The sequence below is a fragment of the Neopelma chrysocephalum genome, unplaced genomic scaffold (assembly GCF_003984885.1).
Source record: "Neopelma chrysocephalum unplaced genomic scaffold, ASM398488v2 Primary Assembly neopelma1_71, whole genome shotgun sequence".
Classification (NCBI taxonomy): Eukaryota; Metazoa; Chordata; class Aves; order Passeriformes; family Pipridae; genus Neopelma; species Neopelma chrysocephalum.
The window spans coordinates 15336447-15363778 of NW_020897731.1; the positions used below are offsets into that span (position 1 = coordinate 15336447).

Below are 27332 nucleotides of genomic sequence, written 5' to 3' on the forward strand. Positions count from 1 at the left end.
AAGAGCTTGCTCGCTGGCTGTCACCCTGCACTGCCAGCCAGCCTCTGGGATGCACACAGCCAGCTTCCCTCTGCTTGTGGAAGGAGACACAGAGGTGAGAAAAAGCAGGGGGGAAAGAGAAAAAGAGGCAAAAAGAGAACAAGAAATACAGATGGGAAAGGGCAGGTCTTGCATCTCAAGGGTAGAAGTTGCTACCAGACTAGGACTAACTAAAGTGCTGGAAAACGTTGGAGTGCAAGGAAACGCTTAAGTGCACTGAAGAAAACCTAGACTGCATAGTAGAACAGTGTAAGGAAGAAGAGCAATATCCTGTCCCTCCTCCTCTATACAGGACATAATGATGCTCAAAACAAATCACTTTTCCCAGAGGAAGCACATCCCAACTTTCTAATTAAAAATGTCAAGAAAATGCAAATTCTTCACATACCTGCCATTTCAAGCCTGAAATTCTAATCACTGACTTCCCAAACCTTTTATTTTGCCTCTCCCACTGACCCTGCCTCCTTTGCTCTGGGTACCTAACCCAGTCTGGTGCTGTGCCTCTCACCAGCTAGCCAACACCATGTGCCAGGGTTCCTGTGCCCAGGACTGCCACAGGCAGACTCCACCTCCCCTCTCAGGCAGCTTTTCATGCTGCCTGGCCACCAGCAAGGACAATGCTACTGCCACAGGGCACCACATTTTCAACTCCTCTGCCTTCTGCTGAAAAGAAAACACAAATAGACAACCAGGCCAGGAATCACTGTATTGTTACATATATCTCAACTGAAGTGGGTAAACATCTGTAAGTTCTGAGTGAGTAAAAGTAGGGTATTATACTAAAAAATATCGGACTCTGGTGAAAAACTAACAGTAATTAGGACATTGTCATTACTGGGAATAATAACTATTAAATTGTTGGTGCTTCAAGACAGCAGTTAGGTAGAAGATCTGTCATAGCAATTCATTAAGAGTTTTAACTTGCTAACGTTTTAGAAGAAATTGCAGTCTCAACTGCATACTTCTAATATTTAGAAACTTACCTAGAAATATAGATTAATATATTTTTACCACTATAATGTGTTTAACACAGCCTAGTGCCAATTTTCTAAGCATCATAATAATACAAATAATGCCATTACCTCAATAGCTTTTATTGATGTTTTTCAATTTTGTTGTGTTTACCGTTTAATGACTTTTTTGCATTGTATTGCCTACAGGAAGTTTTTAAAAAGCCGAATAGAGAAGTTATTCAAAAAGGCACTGTTAAGAAGAAAAGAAAGTGCTTGCTCTTTTTTGTGTATAAGTGAGAAATGAAAGTGAAATATGGGCCTGGAAAGAAGAAGAAAAATAAGAGGAAAGTTTCACATATTTGCATAGCAGAATCTTTTAAAGGGCATCTGACCTGGAAGTACTTCTGACATGGCTCACGGGGCGTTCAGCAATGCATCAGGAAATAGATTATAATTTGAAATCTGAAAAGAGGGATCATTTAAGAATTAAAACCAAAAGAAAACACAAAAGAAAAATACCACATTTCAGAAGCTCCTGAGAGATGTTAAGCATTCTAAACAAAGCCCACAACATTACAGTGAAGATTTTTTAAGCTTTCAATGATATTTGACAGTCATTAAAGTGTGGGAGAGGCTAGTCTACAGCAACAAGAACATGTAATTAAAAATAACTATTATATTTTTGTTAATGTACACTTGGAGAACAAGTTCAAAACTATTCTCCAGTTTTAATCAACATACTGTAGCAAAAACTTCAATACGTTAGAAAATATGAGGTTTTTCCCAATTATCCAGCTACAGCTTACTCAGGAAACCACAGCAGCATTGGTAAAAATAAACAAAGTAATAAGGGAAGTTCACATGAAAATTTGCAGAACGAGATCTAGCATATGAACCTAAGAAGCATAGTCTGCAGGGTTGATCTCACAGGAGGGAATCATAAAAAGAAAGCTAGGCAGTAAGTTCCTGTATGGGACCTTTCCTGGTCATCTTCTTACAAGTAAACATTTTGCCTTAAAGTCTCTGTTTTGGGTATGAACGACACATACAGTGGGAAATAAGGTATTTCTATGCACTTATGAATATTTTTGCCACTGCATCTAGGAAACATAGGAAAGAAATAATAGAAACTGTTTCATAAAGCAGACTTTCTTTCTGCAAGGGTATCTGTTGAGTACAAAACATTTAATGACAAATTCATGACGTGAAGTTACAGCCTCATGTCTTATACACTTTGGCTCTAGTTAAAGCCTAAAGCAGCTGGAGAGAATGCCTTCATTATACAAGGATTAATGCTCAACACTAGCTAACTCCCTTCACTTCAAAGAATGAATTTCAATGTTAAACCATTCATTCTTAAACTATGACCAGCTAAATGGTAATAGTTAAACAGATGTCAGCCAAAAGCATTCTAAGAAAGTCTAGATTTACATTATTGTAGCTGAAATCAGAATCAAGATTAGAAGCTTTCTTAGTGTCAAGTGTCATCGTGCTCCTTCTTACCTAGATATCCACACAAATTCCAGGTGACATCTAACACTTTCATAAGGAAAAAGGAAGGAAAATACCCAAATGAAGGGCTGTAGTAGATCAGAGCAACTGATAATGTGCCTACAGTCGGTGATTTTCTTCTTGCTGCTCCCTCTGGACATCTCTGTTGGACTGAGCTTGGAAACTAGAAAGTTCAGCAAAGCCACGAAAGCAAATTATGATGGTGGGCAGAGCAGTTCGGGGAAATCAAGAACAGGGAAGGAGCAGGACTGCAAGGCACCTTGCATACGTGCTCGCAAATCTATCTGCAAACTCCTCCACACAAACCCCAGAGTGTTGAGGATGGGAAGGACCTCTCCAGATCATCTAATATGATGCCCCTGCCTAAGCAGGGAATCACTGCTGCCCTCTCTACTCCACCCTGGATCTGTCCTCACATCAGAATAAAATCATCACTTCAACCTGCTTCCTAAATGCAGCTTCTCCCATTTCTGGCTATTTCCTGCTTCACCTAGTCCTACTGAAATCACCATCTGGTAATCAGCTTCTGTCCTAGCTCTTCCATTCCCAAGAGGCACCCTGCCAGCCCCTGCTGCTACAATAATGACATTTCTCCTTTTAGAGCTAATCATGCTGTCAACCAACTGCAACAGCCTAGCAGCAGTGCTGTTTCTGTTCCAGTGACGCTCTTATTGATGAAAATCCATAATGCTGATCTGTCTTTATATGGTGTTATTGAGGGAAAAAACCTTCAGATTCTGCAATGAGTTCTAGCACCCATGTGGAATATGCCTTTCCATTTGCCATGTTTCTCCTTTCCACTTCCCACAAAGCCAGTCAAATTCCTCATCCAGCAAAAATTCAGAGACAGATGCCTCTGAGAATCAGATTCTAACAGATACAAAGGAAGAAGACAAACAATAAAAAAATAAAAACAACAATGACAAAAAGAAACAGGCTAAATCCACTGCTCCTGTACTTATAATTTTATTAAGACAGACACATCTAAATAATCAGTGTATGTTTGACTATCAGACTGAAACTCTATATTGCAGATGGCCTGGGTCATCTTATGCTACTAGAGTATTCCTAAATCAAGCAATCACTTTAAGAAATAAAGAGCAATTCTTTCATTTATATAAGGCATAACCATGATATGCAATTATGAATAATCCTGCATTTAGCAAGGGAAAAAACAAGATGGCATATTAAGTCTTTTCCAAATTCAATTTTCTCCCTTTAGTTAGATTTTCCCCCATGTGTAGAATAAAACAGTCTGGCAGGCAAAACCAGTGTTGTCACAGCAAGAAGATGGACTGCATTTTATCTATTGGATACTTGTGAGCACAGATAATAAGACCTTCTGTCATTGGATCTATACGTTCACAGCAACATTTCTAAGTAAACGTCTATAATTTTTCTAATCCTGTTGTGTAAATGAAACTTCTGAGCCTTAACATTTCCTTTTTTTAATTGATGTATAAATTACTCAATCTCTACAATAAAGATCACAACTCAGACTTATTTGCTAATTTACAAATAAACCTACTTTAAATGCACATGCTAGTACAGGGCATAAGCATAAACTTCATTCTCTCTTAAACAGACAGACAAACTCAGAAACTGTAACCTAAATTCCTGCAACTGAGATGACCAATAAAACAAGAAGGACTTGGTCTTCCATATCCTACCACTTCAATCTCAAATGCCATCCAAAAATAACTTACCAAGTCTGAAGATAAACAACGTGTAATCAAACCTGATCAAAATTACCAAAATCAAGCATAATGTCATATAAAACAGAAGGTTAGAATAAGCTGTCTCAACAAAAAAAATGCTGGCCAAAATGTTTTGTAGGCCAGGCAGCCTAACCATATACTTAATGGAGCATTAGAAAGGAATCAAGGGCCAGATTTGGCACATAAAATGACTTAGACTGACTCAGACCGATTTCAGACCAGGGATTTTTCAGCCCTACATAAATTTAACTTTGATCATTTGTCAGCTTGTAAATCAGGAACCAGAACCACTCTGATCATCAAAAGATGATCAATTCGGCAACAGGGTTAAGGAAACACAAAGGGTCCTGCACCAGCTTTCCAGTTGTTTATAGCAGCACCAGCCCAACCCCAAGCTCTTTGATCAGGAGACACAGGTAGCAAAAGTAGGAAAGACATTAAGCATAGGTCACAGCATTATTAACAGAAGGAGCAAGAATGTTAACTGAACCACTGTCAGATGCAATGGTAAGTTAAATTCCAGCACAAGTGCCATGCTGGACATACCCCCACAAAAGTTAATCGGATAACTACCTCCCACACATCTTGCCTATGGTCCCCCTATTTGCAGCTTGCAAACACTCACTGTTCCTGCAAAGCCTAGAAACAACACTGCATACTCCTGAGAACAATGTGCTTCTTCAAGAACAACTAACTGCATGCACATAAATGCAGACACTTCAGTTTCTCTTTTTAAATTAATTTATTTAAAACTTCAGATGGCCTGGCATCATGATTTCACCTGCTACAACTTCATCTGCCCTCTGAACTACATGTTATAAATTTGTGGCTAGTTAGACATTAAGCTTTTATCAATCAAGGTTATCCAGAAATGTTTTTCCCCTCAGATTACCCAGACTGGTAGCAATAGTTTTGAGCCACCTTTTATCACTGCCTCATAGTTGAGATCTTAAAACGCATTAGCGTTCTACACCAAAATCGTTTTTTCTTTACTGCAAAGTTGCACTTAGTATAAAATTGGGCTCTAGAGATGAAAAATCTGAAAATGAAAACAATGGAAAATAATCTTTCAGTAAAGTCTCTACAATTCTACATGGAAAGAAACAAAGCATAAAAATATATGTCTATCAAAAGTATCAATACAAAGAGAACCTCTAACGTAATTAATTCCTAAGTGTTTGTAAGTAATTTCAAAGTGCTACCAGTAAGCTGAGACCAGTGAACAAAAATTAAAAGTCCAAGTCTCAGTTACATGCAAGAGCAGTGAGTGATTTGCATAATAAGACTATCCCAGCTCTCAAGGAGAGCAAATTAAGATTTTGCATGTTGACAAGATGGCTTGTGTTCTATATACTTTAAAAACATTCTGTATCTCACCTAGGTAAGGTTATTACATCTGTGCACTTTTAACTACATCTGCTAAAACTGTCTTAAAATTGGACTCACATGTCCTACCCACATATCCCCTGCTTCCAGTAATGGAACAGAGCACAGACTACATCAAACCAAAAAAGGTCTTGACATTTCTAGTCTGTTTTTTCATCAAAACGCTGCACTAAAATAAGACTCATTACACAAAGACATACATGTCAGCAAGTCTGAAAGGTGCCTGCAAAGCTACTTTTTGTAGCTTTTAGCTATTATTGTCTTCAACCAAACTTCAGTGGACAAATCAGAAGTATTTCAAAACATACAAATAGTTTATAAAGCAAGTCTTACAGTACTGCTTAGGTTGACAGAACACCATAGAGATGACTAAAACAGCCAAACCCTACAGTAACTGTCCCAATGTCATTACGGTACTAGAATACAGAAATAACTTTAATCCTGGCCTGATGCAGCTCCTCGAGAAGGTTGTTGTACTACACTGAGAAACCTCTACCCATAGTGCCCATATATAAAACAAAACCACATGATTGTAAATGAAGTATCATATTTGCTTTATGGTCTCCATAAACTAAACAAATCAATCCATAATAAAGTGGAAGGAGCACATAACAAAAAAGCAACTGCACTTACTGGCATTTATATTAATTACACTGAAGTGTGGCTAAAAGTAGATTCAGTTTCAACAAACAGCAAACTTGGCTGTAGAAGACATTGAACAAGTGGAAAAAACAAACTACCAGTATTACTGGTCTGCAACAAGGAATCTCGAGTTCTTGACATGCTAGCCAGAATTCTCTGCTTCTCTTTCTTATCTGCTAACTCATAGATCTTCACAAGGCACTTGAACACCAAAGGAACTGGAGTTCCTGTGAGAGGGGACAAACACATGATGCAAATCCAGTATCCTGGCGGTTCTCCATGAACATACACAACCCCAAGTGGAGTTACAAGGAAACTTTATGTCAGAGACTGAAATGGTTATTGGCCTAATCATTGTTTAAGATCACCAAAAGACTTTTTGTCCACTGTAACAAACTGCAAAGACACAGTTGCACATCTACCAAAGCCATCCCTGAATATGCCTCCTAATTTGGACTTGGAAAGTACCTTGAGATAAGATAGGGGTTACTGCTGTCCAACTACCCCAGGTCAAAGGAGAAGAATGTTTCCACAAGTGTAAGAGATTGAACTGCTAACATTCAAATACCTGCAGTAATTGCCCAGGTGCTGTAGGAGCCTGGTGCTGACAGCTCAAACACTTGGATGACTGCTTTGTTAGTGATGCACAGAGTGGCCTCCCAGATCCAGAAGACCTTGCACACCTGAAGCTACAAACTGGACTTCCAGGTAAGGGAAGAGGCTGCTAAGAGGCAAATTCTATGAGATAGAATAGTCCTTCTTAGGCCAACATTCTCCCTTACGTGATGACCATAACGGGCCAGGATCGATTCAACTACACTGACAGCTGCAGCATCTTAGAATGTCTCAAACACTCATGAAATGTCCCATGATCCAGTATTACATCATCCAGGAGAGGTACAGGGGATGTTTCCACCCAGCCTCTGCACAATATAAACCCCATGAAACGAGAGTTTTGTGGACTCTTTCCCTCCACCACTTGATAGATACAATCTGCAACCACTAAGAAGATCAAAAGAAGAGGACCAACGGGATGTCGTTGGAATCTACAGAGTGGTGTTATCTTTTTTCTACTTAATCTGTTTCTCTGTCAATATCTTTCTCTCCCCCTCCCCTTTCCCCTATCTCTCTCTCCTTCCTTGAACTTGTCATCAACTGTTAAATAAAATCCATACTGTTGACTTCGGCATATGGTCTCATTTACACCTTAATTCAGGTAGAGGCATCTCTCTAATAATTTTACTAATTGGATAGTAACACCTTCAGCTTCTACCTCTGATTCCACCCTGAAGAAGAAGAAATGGACCTGTCAGAGCCCTGGGATAGGGGTACTATTTAACTATGCTAAGAAATAAACGCAGAAGCGACAATATGCATTTGGAGTACTACACAGTCTTTAAAGAAAGCTTTTTATCTGCAGGTTCTGAGTCAGCTCCTGTCTGCGAACACCAGTACATGCTTTGGGGCTTCACCAAGATCACCCAAGAGGCTGATGAAGTTCCTGTGCCAGTTGCCACACAGCTTCCTAGGAAAGGCAGAAAACCACACAAGAAAGGCTTTAATGGGGAGAGCAACATATGTGTCACTGGGTACTTTGGCAATTTTCACTCCATCAGTCATCTGTATTCCTGCCTTTTCCTCAGCCATTATGTGGAGCTTTAAAAGCAACTTTACAGAAAACTGTCCCTGCAGAGTATGGTCTGAGCAGTGCTAAAGTTTGAGTCTCATTTATACCAAGATGTCTTTCTCTGGAAAGCAAAGGTCAGGAGATACAGGGCAGGATACTGCAGACATAGAATTTTACCGGGATGCTTCTACCATGAATTGCATGGTGGATACACTCCTCCCTGGGGTTAGGGTGCCTCTTTGGGTGAGTTCCCTGTTACTCTAGAAGAGGCTCCAAGCCCACAGAGCCACACCATGGTACACTTTCACATCACCTCATCTTGGGCTAATGTTAGCAACATAATTACCAGCACTGTCTGCAAGACTGGAATTTTGGGTTTCTTTCAGTGGTTTGCTGTTATTTACAATGTCATCATTCTCACATTTGTTTCCTTATTTCACTGCAATGAAGTGAAGACTTTCCAGCAGTTTCATGAAACAGCAGCCCCCTTGCAAGTCCAGCAGCAAGGGCCTCCCCCAGTCCAAAGAAGGGCACAGTTGGGCACTCCTTGGGAAGCTGAAGAGACAGAGGCAGAGCAGGAATTTGAGTTCCTGGAGAGAAATCAAACTCCAAAATTATAAAATCAACCCTTCTCTCTCTGCCCTCATGCATTCTGAATTATTTATAAAAGCAGCTTAAGCATGGGAGATGATCATGAAGAGCCAAGACTCAAAACTCTCCCATCTGCAGTCCAAGGGAGTGCCATTTCATGAGGGATGTTTCCTTTCATCGTCATTCTTGATTTATGAACATTTCAGAAAAACGGTACTTCCCAAAAAAAGTTTGCTTGGGACAAAAAAGTCAACCTCCAACAGAAGTTTCTGAAATAAAACTTCAGTCAGGTCCAATAATTACACTGGCATAATCACATCGATAAACCATTCCACAGGGAACCTTAGTCTGAGTCACTTTAAATAAAAGGTGTATAATCGTTTAAAAAGAAATATAAATCCACCTCTACCTGCCACAAATCAAGAAGATGACTTAAGGGTAGGAGATGTGGTACCACTGTCTGTGGGCAGTGAGGGCTGGTCTTGGAGCTCCACATTCAAGTGGGTCCTGTCCTCCCAGAGGATGCTGACGTGTTACGCCAGGACTGCACGTCCACCCTGGCACAGTCCCAAAGTTAACAAGCTCTGAAAACTACCACCCACATACTCCTGCACTATCTCACTTCCAATGTCCTCTGAAAAATGTTTTTTTTTTCTTAAAGCACTCTCACAAAACTCTGTGCTTTGTTATTATTATTTCTGTTGTTGTTATGCTGTGGACAATATATGCATGGACAAATCCTGGAAAAAAAAGAGTTTTTTCCAGACATACAAAACCTTTTACCCTGTGCAAAGAGAAAAATTTTTTAGTATGAAAGAAAATTTGAGGCTACCTAAACAACACAAACAGAACCACATTTTCATAAGAGCTGCTGCAGTCAACTCAGAAAAGTGGAGTTTTTGAGCAAATATTAGAAAAACATAAATAAAAATGAAGCTCGGGAGAAATTAATGAAAGAAGTCTATTTACAAAACCTAGCTTCTCAGTAGCTGGAGACTGTACATCCTTAGTCTTTATTTTTTCACAAGAAAAATACAGAAAAGAAAGGAAAAACCAACAAAATAGCACACGAGGGAGTGTTAAGTCAGGACAAGCAGTGTTATACAGAGTCAAGGATACACCCAAGACTGCTTTGCTTGTTGACAGTAATCAAGGGAGACCATTGCTCTTTAATTACATTTTTTAAAAGTCTAAACTAGTAGGCACCCGTTAAATTCACAGCTTTCCACACCTCCCTATTTCATAACCTTCAGTACGTGTATAGGAAATACATTTCCTAGCACTGGGCTTCAAATAAACCATTTTCTATTTAAACTGTTATGTGTTTCCTCGATTAAAAAACCTCTTGCTATTTTCCTAAGACCACACACTATTATATTAATTAAATTTATGAAATCATTCAACAAAACAGTCAATGCTATAAATGGATGAAATATTAGCTTACCACCAAAGAAAACATACAACTGCTATACTCCACACAGACCTAATTCTCCCCTTCACATTTATTTAGGAATATGCATATGTACAGATAGAAGATAAAGTTAGGGACTAAAGCTTAAGGCTGCACCAAGTCCTTGATTTACATTAAGACTGCAACAACTGTGAATGTGTAATACAATAGCTGAGATGGTGCAATTACTCACTATTTATGCAAAGAAAACAAAAGTAAAACCATGTATTTTACCAGCACTTTCATCAAGATCTAATCTGCTTTCAGAGATTTCATTATGATCCACATTTCCCAAATACTGGCCAATTTCAATACCATTACTGTTGGATGTCCAAAACACCTATGCTATGTTAGGAAGCTGCACAAATCATACAGTAACAAAAGCAAAAACCAAAGAAAGTTTCCTGGCTTAAAAACCCTGACAGTTTAAGGAAAGGGAAAACTTATCTTAACAAAAGCATAAAGCAATCGTGAAGCGGGTATTTTGATATCTCTATTCTCAAACTGAAGGAATTCTGGTGCCAATTCATTCCGATGCAAGTTTTGGCCCTGGTAGATGATAGGAGCCCCACGGTTTCGCCAGGCAAACAATTCCATTTCTTCACTGTCTGCAACTGTTCAACTAGACTACAGGAAAAACATTTTAGGCTCTTCTGGTAAGAATCTAATGCTCATTACTTGTTCTCTCTAAGCAGGAATGGATTTGATTAGATACTTCTACACTAGATAATTTCAAAGCTCTGAGCTTCAAACCTAGGCATGGGATGTGAATATCATGTCCAGCCATATGCCGAGTGGAAATGTTGGAAGGCCAGTGTCTAGATTTAATGTCAAGTGATTCCAACAGATCAGTCCAACTCAGTACTCTAGTATTTGACCATCAAAGACCTGTCAAAACTGTAACAACCATTTATTTCCTCCATTCTAGTACAGAGAGTATCCCTCAAAAAACTCCTTGGAAACACAGTATCTAATTTGGTTTTAATACACCATTTTAACATACCTTCATGACATCTATGACTAGTGTGCAGCAGAGAATAACCATGCTTTACTAATTCCTAGGATTTAGCCTTGTGGTTAGAAAAAAAAACCACAAAATCAAGTTCTGAATACAGGATGTCACCATGCAGCTCCTCATGTCCAATGGCAAAGCCACTCTAGGAAGTCCCTGTCCTGCCACAGCTGTAAACTCTCACTGCAGTTTCCTCCTTGCATCAGCCAATGCAAGTATGTGTGGAGCTGGATGCCTGAAGTGATCAAGGGTTTCAAAGAAGTTTTTTAAGGAACAGAAACAACAATACAGAAGTGAGAGCTTACCAAGCCGGCTTTGACACCAAGAAAAGCCATGTGGGATCATATTCTTTGCTACAGCAGAAGGAAGAGTGAATACTGAAGTTAGCCTACTACAACTTCACCTCAGCAGTCTGAGGGATCAGTAGAAAATGCACGAGGACCACAATGTCACATCAGCTCATTTCCCACAGTCTGCTCTGTGAAACCACTGCACTATGGTGGCTGACGGAAGGAGCAAGGTGATAAATTTTTAGGAGCTGCCTTTGCACTTTTACAGAAGACAACCTTTAGTAAGAGTTGATATAATATAATACAATAGGATACAATTCAGAGGAAAAAACAATGTGAGTAATATTGAACTCAAGCACATAAATAATCCGAACTGGAGATGTTAGTTGCAGTGTAAGCAAGTGAAGCTATAGTGCACAGTGACATTTTAGGATGAACTCAAGTAGCTTGTTAATATGAAGGTATCTGGTACTGAAAACCCGGGATGGAAGTGAAGAGGAATAGCAGCTAACCTTGGAACCCTATAATAAATGAAGCTGGAGAACTTGAACACAAAACACAGCACAGAACACAGCACACTGCAGTCGATTTGGTCAAGTCACAGGGCAAGCTGCTTTCTAAAGTTCTAGAAAACACCTCTGCAGTTTAAACATAGATCAATATACTTACCATTTGGGTACACATGCAGGAGGGCTGGCATTGATTAGAATACGTCAGCATTCTTTATAAATACTATTTCAAAACTTATAGGCTTAGCAGCCTATAAACGTAATAAAGCAACAAATAAATTAGACCAACTGCATACATACATGAGCTGCTTGGCCGATAGTGAGCCCCTGGGTACCGTCTGCCCATAGTGCCAGTCAGCACATTACCACACGCTGTCAGCTGCTTTCCAAGTACAGATCGAAATTCTTAACTGAGGGAGAAAAAAAAAAGTGAAGATTTAGTACAACAGTTGTATCTTTTTCATTAAAATGCTAATGACCCCTACAAATTTCAGGATAACTACATCTATAAATTATTCATAGTCATGTTGTCAGAGGAGATGAACTGTTGTGCTGTACATGCAGCACAAATTTATTATTAGTGGTTGTCCTCCATTAATAGGCTCACATAAATTTTGAGGCACAAAGAAGTCTCAAGTCATACTGTAGCTTCTTTTGGCTCACGATACTGACTAAACAACAAACACTGCAAGAGTTTGCTTTTGGCTTTTAATAGAGTTAGCCAGTAGGTGAGATTTAATAACAATGTCGTCTTAAATTCTGTGAAGTAATCATTAAGCAACAAGTTTATGAACAGCTTGCCATAGAAGCAAAACTTATCTGTGCTACGCAACATTAATCACTTTGAAAACACAGTGTCTTTACAGGAATGCAGGATATTGACTTGTACATCAATTTACTTGAAGTATCAAAACACCAATCAAACAAGGAAATGCATGGTACATCTTATGGTCAGTTTGGAATAACAAATTGAAAGTCTTAATTGAAATGCTATTGAACCTGTCAAATTATTAGCATAAAATGTTTTAATCTAAAAACAAGTCCCATTGTATCTTTCATCTGTGTAGGATTTTGTAGTAAAATATGGATTTCAGCTGCTTTTCAGCTTTACCTTTTTCTTAGTCTACCTGAATAGCCTTCATATTCCCAGATGTCTTCCAATACATATTGCATGTAAACCACATAATTTGTAAAGCTACATTTTCTCTTATTTCATTCTCTCCCTTGCTGGAAAGATCAAGGAAAGCAACAAATTCTGAGGAGTGTTTTTCCTAATTCATTAGGGATTTTCACTGTCTCAGGCTGCAGCTACAAGAATATACTTGTTCTGTCCAGGAAATAGAGATATCAGGACAGAGATGAAATAGCACTGCACCAAAACTGGGAGAGTCCCACAAATCTTCAGACATGTCAGTTCCCCGCCTGAGTTCCTGAATTAGATAAGCCTTTTATATATACTGGCATCCATGTAATTCTCTGGTGAGCTGGTCTGGGAGCCAACACAGCTGAAAACTCCATATACAGACATATTTTCAGTCAGCTTAGGCTCCTGAACTGGCTCATGGTGGTTGCACGAGTATTGGTAGTTAGTGAAGGCAAGTGGAAAGAATCGGATCATGGCAGCCTGAGTTTAAAATGACTTAAAATGTATCTGCATAACATTGCTACAGCCTCTGTAAATTACTTCTGAAATAGACAGACACAAGGCTGCATATCTGACAGTGCAAAAAACAGGTAAAAATCTCCATTATTTTCCATATCAGCGCTAACAAAGCATGTCCTGTTTAACTCCCCTCAATGAGACAGTACTCTTCTGCCACTAAAAGAATTCCGGTTGTTAAGATGAAAAGTGAGTGGTAAGCAGTAAAATTAACATTCAGTCAAAAACCCCTGCATTTCTTTAGCAGGGCAATATGGGACAACTCCTTGCCATGGGCCAAACAGATCTTTTCAAATTTCTGTGGTGGCCTACTAATTCAACACATGTTGTACAAGAAAAAAAGCTGCAGATGGCTGCTTACCCTTTCCTGGTCTATAGGAATAAAACTAAAAATACACACTTATTAGTAGAAAAAAACTAAGTCTTTTCTCATCCCAAATGGACCAAGTTCATAATTCATAACAAAAGACATCAGAACAGTCTTTAGCTGTGCAAGGATAAAAAAACATTTACTGAGGGAAAACAAAAACTACAACCAGATGACAGTATTTACAGTTCTTTTCCCTAACTTGTGAAAAAATTCAATCAGTATGTATGGAGCTGCAAGATTACTCATTTTTCATAAATGCATTTCTGTCTTTCTAGAAGGTGTACACTTTTCCAAAGCTATAACACTACCTAAATTATATCAAATATTTGTCTACAGTTGAGACACACTATTCCTTCCCTACCTAGCACCACTGTCTTCTGCACCATTCCATAACAAAAAATCCTAACAGATATCAATTAAGAATCCCAAACTTCACAATTACGCTTTCAAACAGCTAAAGCGCAGTATTGTCCTCCTGAAGCAGAGTGCCCACTGTGGGAACAAACCACTCTTTGGAGAGCTCAGGTGGGGACCAAAAGGTATGACCATTTTTAAATATCATATTTTAAAACCCCAGAAATCTCAGTGGAAAAGACAACATAAAGATATATTCTCATTATAGCAAAAGTTTCATCAGTAACTGTATAAAATGGGAACTTCAAAGATTTACAACCTCGATTAAGGCCAACTATCAAAAGCCAATTTAGAAGCAAGTGCCACACACTAAGTGAAGTTAAACTGCACTGCAAAATAACAGTGATACTGGGTTGTACACACCAGCAGGGACACACCCAGATCTTGAATGAAGATGCTGCTTGCATTTTGAGTTTTTTCTTTGTTGGTGTTTGTTTTGGTTTGGTTTTATTTTGTTTTTTTCCCCAAGAACCATTTTTGAATTGTGCCCAGACTAGCCAAAACGGCCTGCCTTTTCTTTAAGCACATCCACTCAGGTGAATCTCAAGGGCATTTCTGGATTTCAGCAAGCTCAGGGAACTCTCACAGAAAGGTAGGTGACCTTGTTGGTATCCAAATGTCATAGCTAAAAGCATCTGAAAACTAGCACTTATTTTCCATATACATCCATGAGGATGATAAACAAAATGGAAGGAGGTCTCAAATACTGTTTTCAAAAAGTCCAAGTATCATGCATGTACAAGTTTGGGTTTGGTTTTGCCTTTAAATATACACAACTTAGATATCCAAACCTGCACATAAATCTGAGTTAAACCTGAATGTACCTAATATGTCAGATCAGGTCTTCTTATTAGTTTATAACCTGTTCACTCACATTTGTTTTGTAAAATACGTGTTTTGTAACAGCTTTCAGTGTTTTTTGCATATTATTCTACTTCAAAATTGCTTTAAACATGTCTTATAGTGATTTTTACACCTTCACAGTTAATTTTAAAACTACACATACACCATGTAGTTTGGATATGTAGTACAATGGACATATAGCCTTACGACTTCTCTTCAAGACATAACTTGATACAGCTCTGCCTGAAGGGGTTGGTTTTTTTTTTGTTCACTTCTGATAATCTTCCCTGATTTGTTTCAGGTGACCAGCCCCACGATGCAGCAGTTACAAACAACCATGGAAACAAAACCTGAGCACTATCACTGAATACCTGCCACCCAGGGCAGCACTGGAAAGCATTACCCACTTCACGTCATGCCAAGTCTTTTTTAGGAGCTGTGATGACAAAGCTACCAGCTATTTATCATCACACATAATGAGGACATAAATCATCTTGCAAAGAGGCCTGCCCTGACTTTCAACTGAGACTGTCATCTTTCTACGCCATTTTCTTTACAGAGCCTCTTTTGTTGCAACGCTTCTATGTTTCTTGGTTTTTATGACTGCTACATAAGAGTTTCATTTTACTTGTATTAATCTTTTGACACTACGGAAAAAAAAAAGGAAAGCTAAGTTCTGGTACTGTTTGTGGGGTTTTTTTCCAATGAGAGTGTCAAAAAAAAGAGTTTTGTCCATAAGACAAGGCACACAGCGTCCAGTTTGTCTGAACTAATTCCATTACCTATTGTTTGAGGACAAACAACTCATAGTCCAACCTCCATACTATTAATGGCCATTAAACCTATTTTGAGTTTCCCCCAAATTTATTTTTTCATGCATGCTGCTGTTTAGGTCAGTTGACTCCTTAATCTTCCACAGTTCTCTACAAGCAATGTTTGCTATAAATACGTGTGTGTTCAAACACAAATGTAAGTACATTCGCACTGGCTGCTATTACCTCATATAACGGATCACGCCAGCAAACCTACCTGCACATGCTCGAGAAGCAGGATATGACTGCAAATTACCTACAGAAGTCATCCAAGTGTGACTGACTACATCACAACACTTGCAAGGAACAGCTACACACAGTGTTGGGAAAGAAAAAGCTATTGTATGATGTTTCTTAAGGGACAACTACTCAAAAAAAATTACATTCCAGCACTCTCTGGGTGATATTCTGACAAACAACACAATCCCACCTTTAAAGTCTTGCTTCGAATACCAGGAAATAGCCCTGCTAGGGAATGGGTAAGAGGAACGCCTTGCATTGCTTTAAAAACACACTCAGGCCACAGGTCCTAAACAAAGCAGACCCACTATAGCAAAGGGTTCAGATACTGAAAGAGGTTGATATAAAAAAATAAAATAAATTTTAAAATCAGCCTGTAAGGCTGGTGGATGGCTCATTTTGAAATAAGAAAGTACAACTGTACATACACAGAAATTTTGTGTACATACGTACATATTTGCATATTTAATGCAAAAATGCTTCCCACAGTCAATTGCTTTTCACTTTGCCTGCTTTCAAAGGAGTGACAGGTAGCATCACCTGCATGACAACCGTAACGAAATGCAATTTAATCAAACAAGCAAAGTGCCAGCCAGGCCATTAGGAATTTGTGCTGCTGGTTTCTGGAGGCACGTAGAGAGACAACACATTCATTTTCTGTATTGGGAACAGCTATCGGATGCAGATCTCTCAAGACAAACTGCCTCTTGGAGAAAGTACAATGTTGTACCAGCCAGATATCTTCTATCATTGCAAGTGTGACCTTCTTTCAGGTCATTAATGATTCATAACCATTATTCTTCATCTAATAACCACATCTTTTTTAAAAAATAGGTATTTTCATTTCAGGGACGTTTTTTTTCCAAGTCTTCTGTTACCCAAGAGACCTTATCTGCCTTTCCGGTTTTGTCTGGCAGCACTCAGACTGAGGAGGTTACGCTGTCCCCTCCACCTGCCTTTGCAGGGAGCCACCCTGCTTTCCAAAGGATTCACTCCCCGTCATCTCCACTTACTGGCACAGGCTTTCTGGGAACTGGAAAGACAACCACAATCCCACAGCCAAGGGGATGTCCTGCCTGCACTCCAGCACTGCCGCATTTGTCATGGGTTTACCACGCTTGGATCTAATAGTAGACATGCTCAGAGATCTGCAAAGTCCTGTCCTGCCCAAGAAGTCTGGCAATTCCATCACTTCTCCTTTCAACAAATTCTCACTACTCAAATTCTTGTTGCCTGCAGGCATTCTTGCTCGCACTTCTCTGTCCTGTACACCTTTTGGCTGCTTTTGTGCTTCTAACTTCTCTCCTAACAAGTTTCTGTTTGGATGCTTTCCCTCTTCTCCATTTTTGAGAATTCCTTCATTGAGGGCTTTTCTTACTCTTAGTTGTCTTTTCCAGGTACTGTGTCACCTGCCTGGTCAGTTGAGGTTCCCATACATCATGTGGGGATGGATGCTTCAATTTCTCACTCTGTTCTGGTGGATATCATCAGTGTTAGTCACTTGAACAAAATTTCTACTGTCCCCAATTCATGTTTAAGGCTTTGCTTTACAGTCCCTAATTCATCAAAAGTGTGTTTTTCTGAAATTTAGCATTTCAGTACTTCTGCAGCCAGATCATATAGAGCAAGCTGAATTCAAGACACTCATGGTCCCCTGACCTTAATCCCCTGCACAGACGATACATGCTTTCTCAGTAAAACTGTGTTGGAGTGCAAAGGTATCACACGATCAAAGCAATCATCGCTAGGTAAAACAGATCTCCCTGCAACGCTTAAGCCAAGACAGTAGTATTTCAGACACATATTCTGAATCTCATTTACACCAAAATCCATGAAAAATATTTTTCAAAGCTGACTGTCAGGTAAAAACAGTATTTCTAAATGAAAAGATGCTTATTTCTGCTGAAGTTAGAGATGCCACCATGCTTTTTTTCCTTTTTCAGTGGGCAGCTTTCCAAGCAAGCTAAGTTTTCTCTTGTAGCATTTCACCACTACTCTTCACTTTCCCCTTCCTTATATCTCATAGGAATGAACACAATGTTGTTGCTGTTCTTCCAAGAATGGATGCAAAAATTGGAAGACAATTCTTAGACAAGACAGAAGCAGATTCCCCAGAAAAATGTTGTAATTTCTGTGTTTGCCAGCTCTCAATTAACTAGTGGGATGAGCTACAACTTCTCTCTCCAAAACCAAAAAAGTTTGTCACCTCTCCAGACAGAAAAACAAAACCAAACCCACTACATTCTAGATCTTCCTGGTATCCTACATTAACGCTGAAACATATCTTAAGAGAATGACTTTGTATTATTACTCAAGACAAAAATTCACAGTTGACCTATTTTGTCCGTTTGCATCTAAATGATCTAATCCCTGTGTTTTACCTTTTCATGGAAGCAATGAGCCCACAGAACCCACTTACTGCTCATAAGTCTGGGGTTTCAAGCCAACTCTGTTTCTAACTCCCATGAATAGTAGAAAGCCCTCAAAAGATAAGTTGAGCATAACAGAGCTGAGCTCAGCTGGTTTTCAAAGTGTGAGGACAGAAGAAGAGAATTGTAAAGCAATACAAAAAACCTGCACTGATATTTCTTTAAACAGTTCCTTCTGGAACAGTTGTTTCATCATCAGCAGATAGCTTCTGTGATTTTCCTTACCTCTGTCCCAAACAGTGACTTTCTATCTTGAAAGCAAAATACAAAACAAAACCATAAGAATTCTGTTTGTAACTTATTACTCATTCCTCTTGTCAGAATTTCCTACTTTTATTGAACTCAAGCACATATCCCTTGTCTGCAATGCAACAGTCACAATATTAGCTGTTGCTGCTCCTTGGGGACCTGGTGGTAGCAGATGCAGTAACAAATGCAGTGTGGGTTGAATTTTGATGCTTCAAGGTAGAGATTCTTTTAAAAGTTTACACAATCATTTTTATATTAAATATATTTATTATATAAACTTATGACTTATATAAATATAGCTAAAGTTTTATATATATTTATATTTTTGTGTGTGTAGCTGCTTCCTGAGCATTGGACAACCAGCTAAAATACAATTTAGAGCAGAGGAATGACAATGAAGTAAACTGTTATTTTAACAAAATTTCATTTTACCTGTGGCAATGGAAGGCTGTAAGACACTAACACAGGCTTTTTCCATACTTGATTTTGATCTCAGATGCTGTATACAAACTTCAGCAGCCCAGACAAGCCCAAGTATTTTCAAGTATTTTTCAGAGACAGTAAAATAGGGAAGACTTAGGGAATGGACAATTATCAAAGCTATTGTACAGGAGCTTTGATGCATAGAAGGAAGCACAAAATGTTTACCACAAAGGACGGAAAACACAAATTAACCAACAGAGTGGAAAATACTGGATGATAAAAGGAATTTTCAATTAATATTGTCATTAATGATCCTGCCACAAAAGGTATCAGTGAAATCTGGAGACAAAAAATTTGGACATTTTGCTGCAAAGAGAAAGATCGAATTACCAAAAGGAAAACTGGATGCCAATAAGGAGCATAATAGAAATGTAATGAAGAACAAAGCACGAGGTCATTTATTCAGGGAATCAGAAATTCTGCTGTCAGTGTTGGGCTGTGATTCAAATGTTTGGATATGATGGAAGAAGGAGACCCAGCTATATCAGCAGGGTGCTGCTCTGAGCTTCCAGTCTGATGTATGCATGGGGGCAAGCAAATTTGTTCTCTGGTTACAATCTGTCCTGCAGAGCTGGGAAAACACTGATACGGTGAAAATTATATTGAATTTTTTTGTCAAAGTACTGCTTAGCCTCACCTTCTCTCAAAAACAATGTCTAGAGGAGACAACCAAATCATATAATGTAGGACTTGTAGCTTTATTGAACTGAAAAAGTATTTGAAACCATTGTGTAGCATACTGAGATATGGTCAGCCTTTTAGGATGCAGTCAAGATAGGGTTCATTATGTGCAGTTATCACATAAGAGTTCTATCTTTCTTGATGGAAGAACTTATTCTTAGAAAAGAAACATTTTTTTTAGTATTAAACATCTGTTAGAATAATCAGAACAGTTTCATGTTGTTGCTGATGCTTCCTAATCATGAGCCATGAATAATCACGTTAAATATTGCAATGCTCCATTAGAAAAGACAATTTATCCAACATTTTCTAAAACACTGTTAATTTCTACCTCATGGTGCCTTTCTCCATTTTTTGACAAGTAAGATGAGTAGGGGGACAATAAAATACCACCTGAACAGAATCAACCAGCTACAATTCAATTATTTCTTTTCAGACCTTTCCTCTCCACAACACCCTCTCCTCCTCAAGGCAAGAGCGGTTTCCTTGGTTTGCAAGAATAACTGCTATCAATACAGCAAGAAATTGATTGATTTATTTATTTTTTAAAGTATCATTTAGCTACGCTACCCAGTACAACACCTGCTGCTGCTGTTACCAGTGGCAAAAGTGATGACAAATAATCACAGCACTGGGAGCAGAAGCAGAGGCTATTTCATTCACCTGCTGCAACCAGAGAAGTTCCCCCAGGGTTTCCTTCACTACATACTGTCAATAAAATCAAGCACCAAAAACTTAGCCTGATTTTATAAATAACATCTTCCACAAAACAAGCAGCTATTCTTTCTAGTTCTAATCATTCTATAATTCTGTGATTTTAAGTGATGATAACATAACAGGAACTTTCTGATAGCCTGTGCTGATTAATAATCTGCATGACAAGTCTATGTTTTAGAAGAATACTGCTTGATTCCCATGTAACAACTAAGGCTCTGTCAAGGTATAGAGACTAAATCAAAACAACCTGAAAAAAGTTGCATCATTAGCCCAAGCCTCCTGTGTATTATGGACCACTAAACCTGCTTGATTAACATACACAAAAAGCATGAAGACCAAGATTAACTCTGAGCCTTTCCATAAGAGCCATCTTTACTGCACTGGCTAAAACAACTGCACGCCAACGCGAGCCTAGCCCAGGATGGCTAGAGTCTCATCATTCCCTTTGTGCAAAAACTGCTTTAACAAGAAATATCTCATTGGAGTGTAGCTTTATTTAGGGAGGAAAGAACAAAATTAACAAAAAAAACCCCAAACCCTAAAACTTCTGAAATTCTTCAGGATGAGAAGTTCTTTCTAAATAAGGAATTCTCTGCGAAAATAATATGAAGCATGAAAGATCATTTTCTAAATCCGTGTCTAGATACTGGCATTTATCTTTTCTCTATATTTTAACTAACCAGCTAAAGTGGAAACCCACAGGATGAAGAGTTTGCAGCTGTGCACCCCACAAGTAAAGCAAGAACTCGAGGCATTCATAAAATTTCTCAGTGGCTACAAGGCTCGCATACAACTGAAAGCTCTGCCAGCTGACCTCCACGAATTAGGACTGTACAAAATAACACCCTTGGTAAGGATCACTTCAGCAAAAGCCCAGAAGAGTGCTGCTGCATTTCAGAAGGGTAGAAAGGAAATCCTGATGGAAAAACTTACTGCTTCTGTCAGCAAACAGTGCAGTTTTTTTGCAGAGCTCTGCCAAAACGACTACTTGTATGGCACAGACAAACCTACAGACACGCATAGCCCAAGACTTACAGCTAACAGCACTTTCTTTATGAGCAGACAATTCCAGACTTCTTGCATATCTTATTTCAGAAGATGAAAAAACCCTGTGGCTTGCCAGGTACTGGTAAGTACATCCCCAGCCTGCAAAGTCACATGAGAAGGAAGGGATAGCCATAGCAGCAGAAGCTGGTGGTGAGTGTGTCACCAGGTAATCCCTCCACACAGACAGCCTCAGCTGGAGTCACAAAGCACTGCTGCTGTGGGCCTCACTCCCACCCTGAGACCCACACAGAACGATTCGGATACGTCACAGGAGACTGCACTCCTTGAACTGCACAGAACACTGATATCCAACACAGGTGTCCCCATGAACAGATAGCAGCACTACTATGAATGTGTACAGCCTTTTCCCACATGAGGTGCACAGCAAGTCGCAGTACAGCTAAACTGCAGAAATGGATAAACCACGAACTCTTGCTGGAGTACTAGAAGAACTGGACCACTTTTGTTCATTAACATCATAATAAACAATGTAAATACTGCACAGAAATACAGATGCCTCTAGTCTCTGTGCTAGGAGAAACCTAGAAAATTTGGTGTTTAAGACACAGTACATGAAAGTTCAGAAAGAGTCTCCCCACCCCACAGGATCCCCAGAAATGGAATAGGTTACTTACTCTTAGCTCGTTGGTGGAAAGCCTGTACTAGAGCACCAAGTTCTGGAGTCCTGGGCACCAGCTCTCCTTCAGGTCGCAGCAGAAATCAGGCAAGCTGCAAAACAAAAACAAGTCACATACTAAAGTTTTCATTTATGAAGAGTCAGGAAGAGATTAATGAAAACTACTGAGCTTGCAAAGGTGCAGGTTACCAGAAGAAAGCTGCACAGACATCCTCTGTGGCAGTGGGAGATGCAAGGCAATGGGAGGCTGGGAATCAGATGAGCACAGACTGAGTAACCCGAGCAGCCACCTTCAGTTTACATCCTTAAAACCACCTGCATTCAACAACGTGCACAGAGGAGAAGTAAAAGCAGAACAGACAGATCCGTGTATCACAGTGCAGGGATCTTCCCAAATCTGGCAGGTGTCATGAACTGCTGTTGGACTACGGCAGCTTGGGCACGTTAAAACACGCTGCAAAACACGCTTTAAATTCTCTCTCCCTCCGCACTGCAAAACAGACCTGCAGTTTTCCCCATGCACAAACACTGAATATCACAAAGAAAATTAACTTAGATGATAGAGATGAACTCCGAGTTAGGAAAGAGCAGCAAAATGTGCTCAGTAAACAGTATGTTCATAAAAAATCATGTTTTCAATTATGCTTGTGTTCAGTAGACATCAACTGTATAATTTATTTTTGCAAGGTCTGTAGGCTGCACCACAGTTACTCCACCCCTGGCAAATGATTACATTAATGCTATGGCATTTGGTACTGAGAAATATATTGGGATTGTCGCCACATAGTGACAGAAACACTGTTATCCCCCCATCAAAAAATGCTCCATCAGCGGCACCAGATCTGTCAGTCAAACTGTGCTCTAGGATTCAGGGTATTATTCAACTGTATATTTGTTCCCCCATCTGGAGAAAATAACTATGAAAGACCAAAGATACCAATCTCATCTGCTGTAGAGCTTCAATAATTTTTTTTTTATTTTGTTAAAGCAAAAGCCAGACTAAAGCAAGTCAAATTAGATTCCATTTTAAAGAGAGATTTATTCCTTTGTTCTAACAGAAATCCAAGAACTATAAATCCTAGAAAGCATTGAGACAGAACAAATCATTTAAGGGAGCTAAAAACATTCTTGCTAAAAAAATATTTGTCATTTGTAAACTTGAAATTAGACCTTTTTATAAGACAGATGGAAAGTAATTTTAAAATATAAAGCTTTTTTAAGAAATCAAGAAAATATACTCACTTTATTATTAATAATAAAATTGGACTTTATAAAAAAAATGTTATTCAAGGAGGCAGGAAGAAAACAGACCAATGTTCACTAAACTAATATTCCAACAATTTAGTAGGCACATTTGTGGACTTTTGTATCAGATGATCAGATTTCAGTATTCAAGAGAGAGGAAAAAAAAGAAGAAAAGAAAGAAAACATGTTAACATCTTCATACCAGGAAAGCCAAGCAACTAACAAGTTCCTGATGCTTGCGATTCATGGGTTTCATATAAACAAAACTTTCTAGGTTAAATGCTGAGACCCGAAACTTCTCTACAGACTGAGCATACATGCTAGCATTCTGAATAATTTTAAGGGGTTTCTTCCCAACATAATCAGACAGATGCATGTGTCTGTGTTGGCACAACCATTTTTATAATTAATCCTTTTCATCCTATATATAAAACCTAATTTGTTCCAAACCAAGCCTAGAGTAACTAAAACAGAAACAGTAATCAATTCAATAAAAAAATTAGGCAACAACTCAAAAAGCTTTTTACGCCTGAAAGAAAACAGTTTTATGATCCAAACTAAGACAGGGTCAGCCATCAGTTCTGAGATCAGAGGAAAACCTGAAATACAAAGTAAGGATCTCATAGGTTGGAAAAACAGCCTCTTCAACAAAACAGCAGATAGAAAATTGCAAAACAAAGTTTCAACAACAGAAATCTGACCTCTGACCAAAAGTGATATTAACACTAATGGCATAAATTCCTGAAACTGTGCTGCCACACACCCAACATTTTCTATTTCCCAGTTGAGAATCCCCCACCCTGTCTTTCCCTTCCTCTGCATGGTGCTGAAAATGTCCACTTCTCCACCCACATTTTTACCATGTCGCCTGCCTTGAAAATCGGCAGACTTAAAAATGACTTCAGAACGAAGAGAGAAATTTTTTTTCTTCCTGTTTATAAATCTTCATATTTCAAGAAAAGCTCAGATAACCAACAAAGTAGCCAGCTTAGTCTCCCAGGCCTTTGCAAGCCGGAATAATTCATTTAGGACTTTATTAAAAGTCGTAAATTGGAAGGCAGATAGCATGCAGGCACCGATACCCTTCTTAGAGAAGGAATCAGCAAATGCAACGCCCACAGATGACACAGTAGGAACATACTGTTACCATTAATAAAATAAACAACTGGTTGGTTGAGGTAATAAGAGGTGCAAGTTTAAAAAACTAAATAGTCCCTATTTCCTCCTTTTGCAAAAATGGGGCTATAGCTACCTAATCTCACTTCAAGGATATGTATTTCTGAGTACTTGGATTTCTATGGGACACAGATCTACGATCCAGTTCTCAGCTAGCTTCAGAAACAAGTCACCTCACAGGTGCCGGTGTGCAACCTGATCTTAAGCACATTACAGAATTTCAGTTACAATAATAAAACCAAACACCAGTAAGCAAAGAAAAAACTGGGAGTTATTCCCAACTCATGAGATGCTAGAACAAAACGTACTTTTGTATATCTTTCAAAACACAGACAGATCTCTACCCAGGAGAGACTCCTTGTGGATTTGTAACATCTGAACTCAGACCAAATCTACTTTCTTGAAGTTTAGCAGGAATTTACCAAGTTAGGAATCACTGCAGCTTTTTCCCCCCCTCCGCTGTAGCCTGTGCTTCTGCGTGGTGGTTTCCTGACAACAGCTAAGAAGGTTAGCTGGTTTGATTCTCTCCTTTCCAACCACCTTGTTCTTGGTAAGGAACTTTAAAATTTAGACTAAATATGAAAGAGGTAGGTTCCTAATCACTGAATTTCAGCTGGAGTAATTCAGTACCAAAATAGGTTTTATACTTCAGTAACTCTTTTTCCTGAAGCGCACACACTATATAGGTGGGTCGCTCAGCAATGACATTGCGTTTTTGTTCTTGTCTTTAAATAAGAAAAAGTCCTGCACCAGCAAGATTCTCAGATGCTTCTGTTGACTTAAACTGAGAGACTCTGATTTAAATCCACTTAAATCTAAGAACTGACACAAAAAACAAAAATATTCACCAACTCTTCCCCCCTTTCCCACTGGGCAACTGCTTCTCAGATGGGCTGCAGGAAAGAGCAGCCAGGTTGGCTTGGAGGTGGCACATCTCTCCAGGGAGAGCAACAGATAGTTTTCCACTTCTTCACCTTGAATACTTGTTTTATAGGAAAACAAACCCATCTATTTGAATACAAATTTTAAGAATTCTATCACTCTGGAGCACTTTTGTGTTCTTTACAGTGATGTTTATACATTGCTATCAGATTGCAAACCTGTCTGTGTTGAGCAGGGTGAAAGGGTGTAACAGCAGTAACATTCAAGTCAGTAAGAATTCAGTTGCTCCTGGAAAAATAACTACAGATTTCCCAATTCCTGTGATTTTAGAATGGAAGCACAGTTACAAATTTATGTGTGAGGCTGAGGATATTACATATCTACATTACTCATCATATAGAGATGAGAACTGCTAGCAGTATGACACTGGTGAGTTTTCACACTGCAGCTTCCTCTAACGCGCACACACAGACATGCAGACAGCTGCATTGACATTATCAGACTGGCGGAGTCTGCCTTAAAATGTCTTTTAAATAAGAATCCCTGGATCCTATCTACCCCTCCATTAAAATTTCACCTCTTCCTCCAATTTCATAATAGAAGAAAGAAGTTATCTAGCATAACATCAATAATTAATAAGTACAGTGTGGTCATCTATTTTAGGGATAATTTTTTCTCTTTCCTTCTAGAAAGCACATTACCAGTTTCTAACTCAAGTCCATCAAACAGCCTCCCAGTAAGCTTCATGCAAGAGCCCCGAGAATGCAGGCTGCTGGGGTCTGTTTCTGAAAAGAGGAGAGGAGAGCTTCATTTTGTTCAGAAGTTTCTAAGGGCCTTAGTCTGGAAATAGTTTTTAAAAATCACAAAAAACAAAAAACCAACCAACCAAACCAAACCAACAACGACAAAAAAAATTATGGAGTTTTTTTAAAATAATAATAATTATAGAAAAATCTGCCAAGTGTATTAACAAGTGTAATTGCACTTCAATCTGATAGATGTGGAGGACTCTCATCAAAGATGGGGTGGAGGAGAAGGCTGCTGTCACACCTCAAGAATTCCCTGATGCTTTTAGCATCTACCTTTCTCTGCATCTCACTTTCCCTGGCAGCAGTTTTTGCTGAATCCACAGAAGGAAGCACCTAACACATTAATTCGCTTACTGCCCTAGAGGGCCAAAAGGAAAATTGCATCACTTAAATGGTTTTACCTCCCCAAATTTTTGAAGGTCAGGAAGAAGTTTTCTTTCACAATTAGTGGCTAAAACACTGAAATGCACATGGCACTGTTTTATTTATGAACTCTGAGAAGTGCAATAAAACTGAAGAGATTTGGTTTACCACTACTTGCAGGAGGGGTCCCACTCTTCCCCTTCCAGGTTAAAAAGCATATTCTGGATACCTTCCTGGAAAGGATAGATAGAGGCCTCTGGTCCTCCCGGGTCAACAAGAAACATGGACATAGGTCTTTTGCCTCCCCACGATGAAGACTGACCAGGGGACTACTGCAGAATAGACAGCAAGGAGGGAAAGTCTCGATATTTACAAAGGATACTAAAGTCTGTCCCCTTCATTTTAGAGATTCTTTTTATTAAAAATGCCCAAAGTGGATATTGAAAGATAGATTTTGTTCTTCCTTTTAAAGTTTTGAACAGAAGCAGGCACATGGGAGTGGGGCTAAGAAACTTTCATGGCACTCTGGACCAAAACTATATTTTC

The 27332-nt window shown here is 39.0% G+C and overlaps 1 protein-coding gene across 14 annotated transcripts in view; it reads right to left on the reverse strand.

Moving 5' to 3' along the window:
- APBB2 (amyloid beta precursor protein binding family B member 2) overlaps window positions 1-27332 on the reverse strand; it is a 192739-nt gene that overhangs the window by 105277 nt on the left and 60130 nt on the right. For 7 of the 14 annotated variants that reach the window (XM_027686700.1, XM_027686699.1, XM_027686696.1 and 4 more), the window contains exons 2-4: window positions 22310-22403; window positions 12030-12139; window positions 1385-1454 (exon numbers count right to left, since the gene is read on the reverse strand). In XM_027686700.1, coding sequence (XP_027542501.1) covers window positions 1385-1403 — 19 coding nt within the window. In that variant the 5' untranslated portion in view covers window positions 1404-1454; window positions 12030-12139; window positions 22310-22403. Of the gene's footprint in view, window positions 1-1384; window positions 1455-11235; window positions 11253-12029; window positions 12140-22309; window positions 22404-27332 lie in introns of those variants that run through there. The other 7 variants (XM_027686688.1, XM_027686689.1, XM_027686697.1 and 4 more) reach the window with 2 other exon arrangements.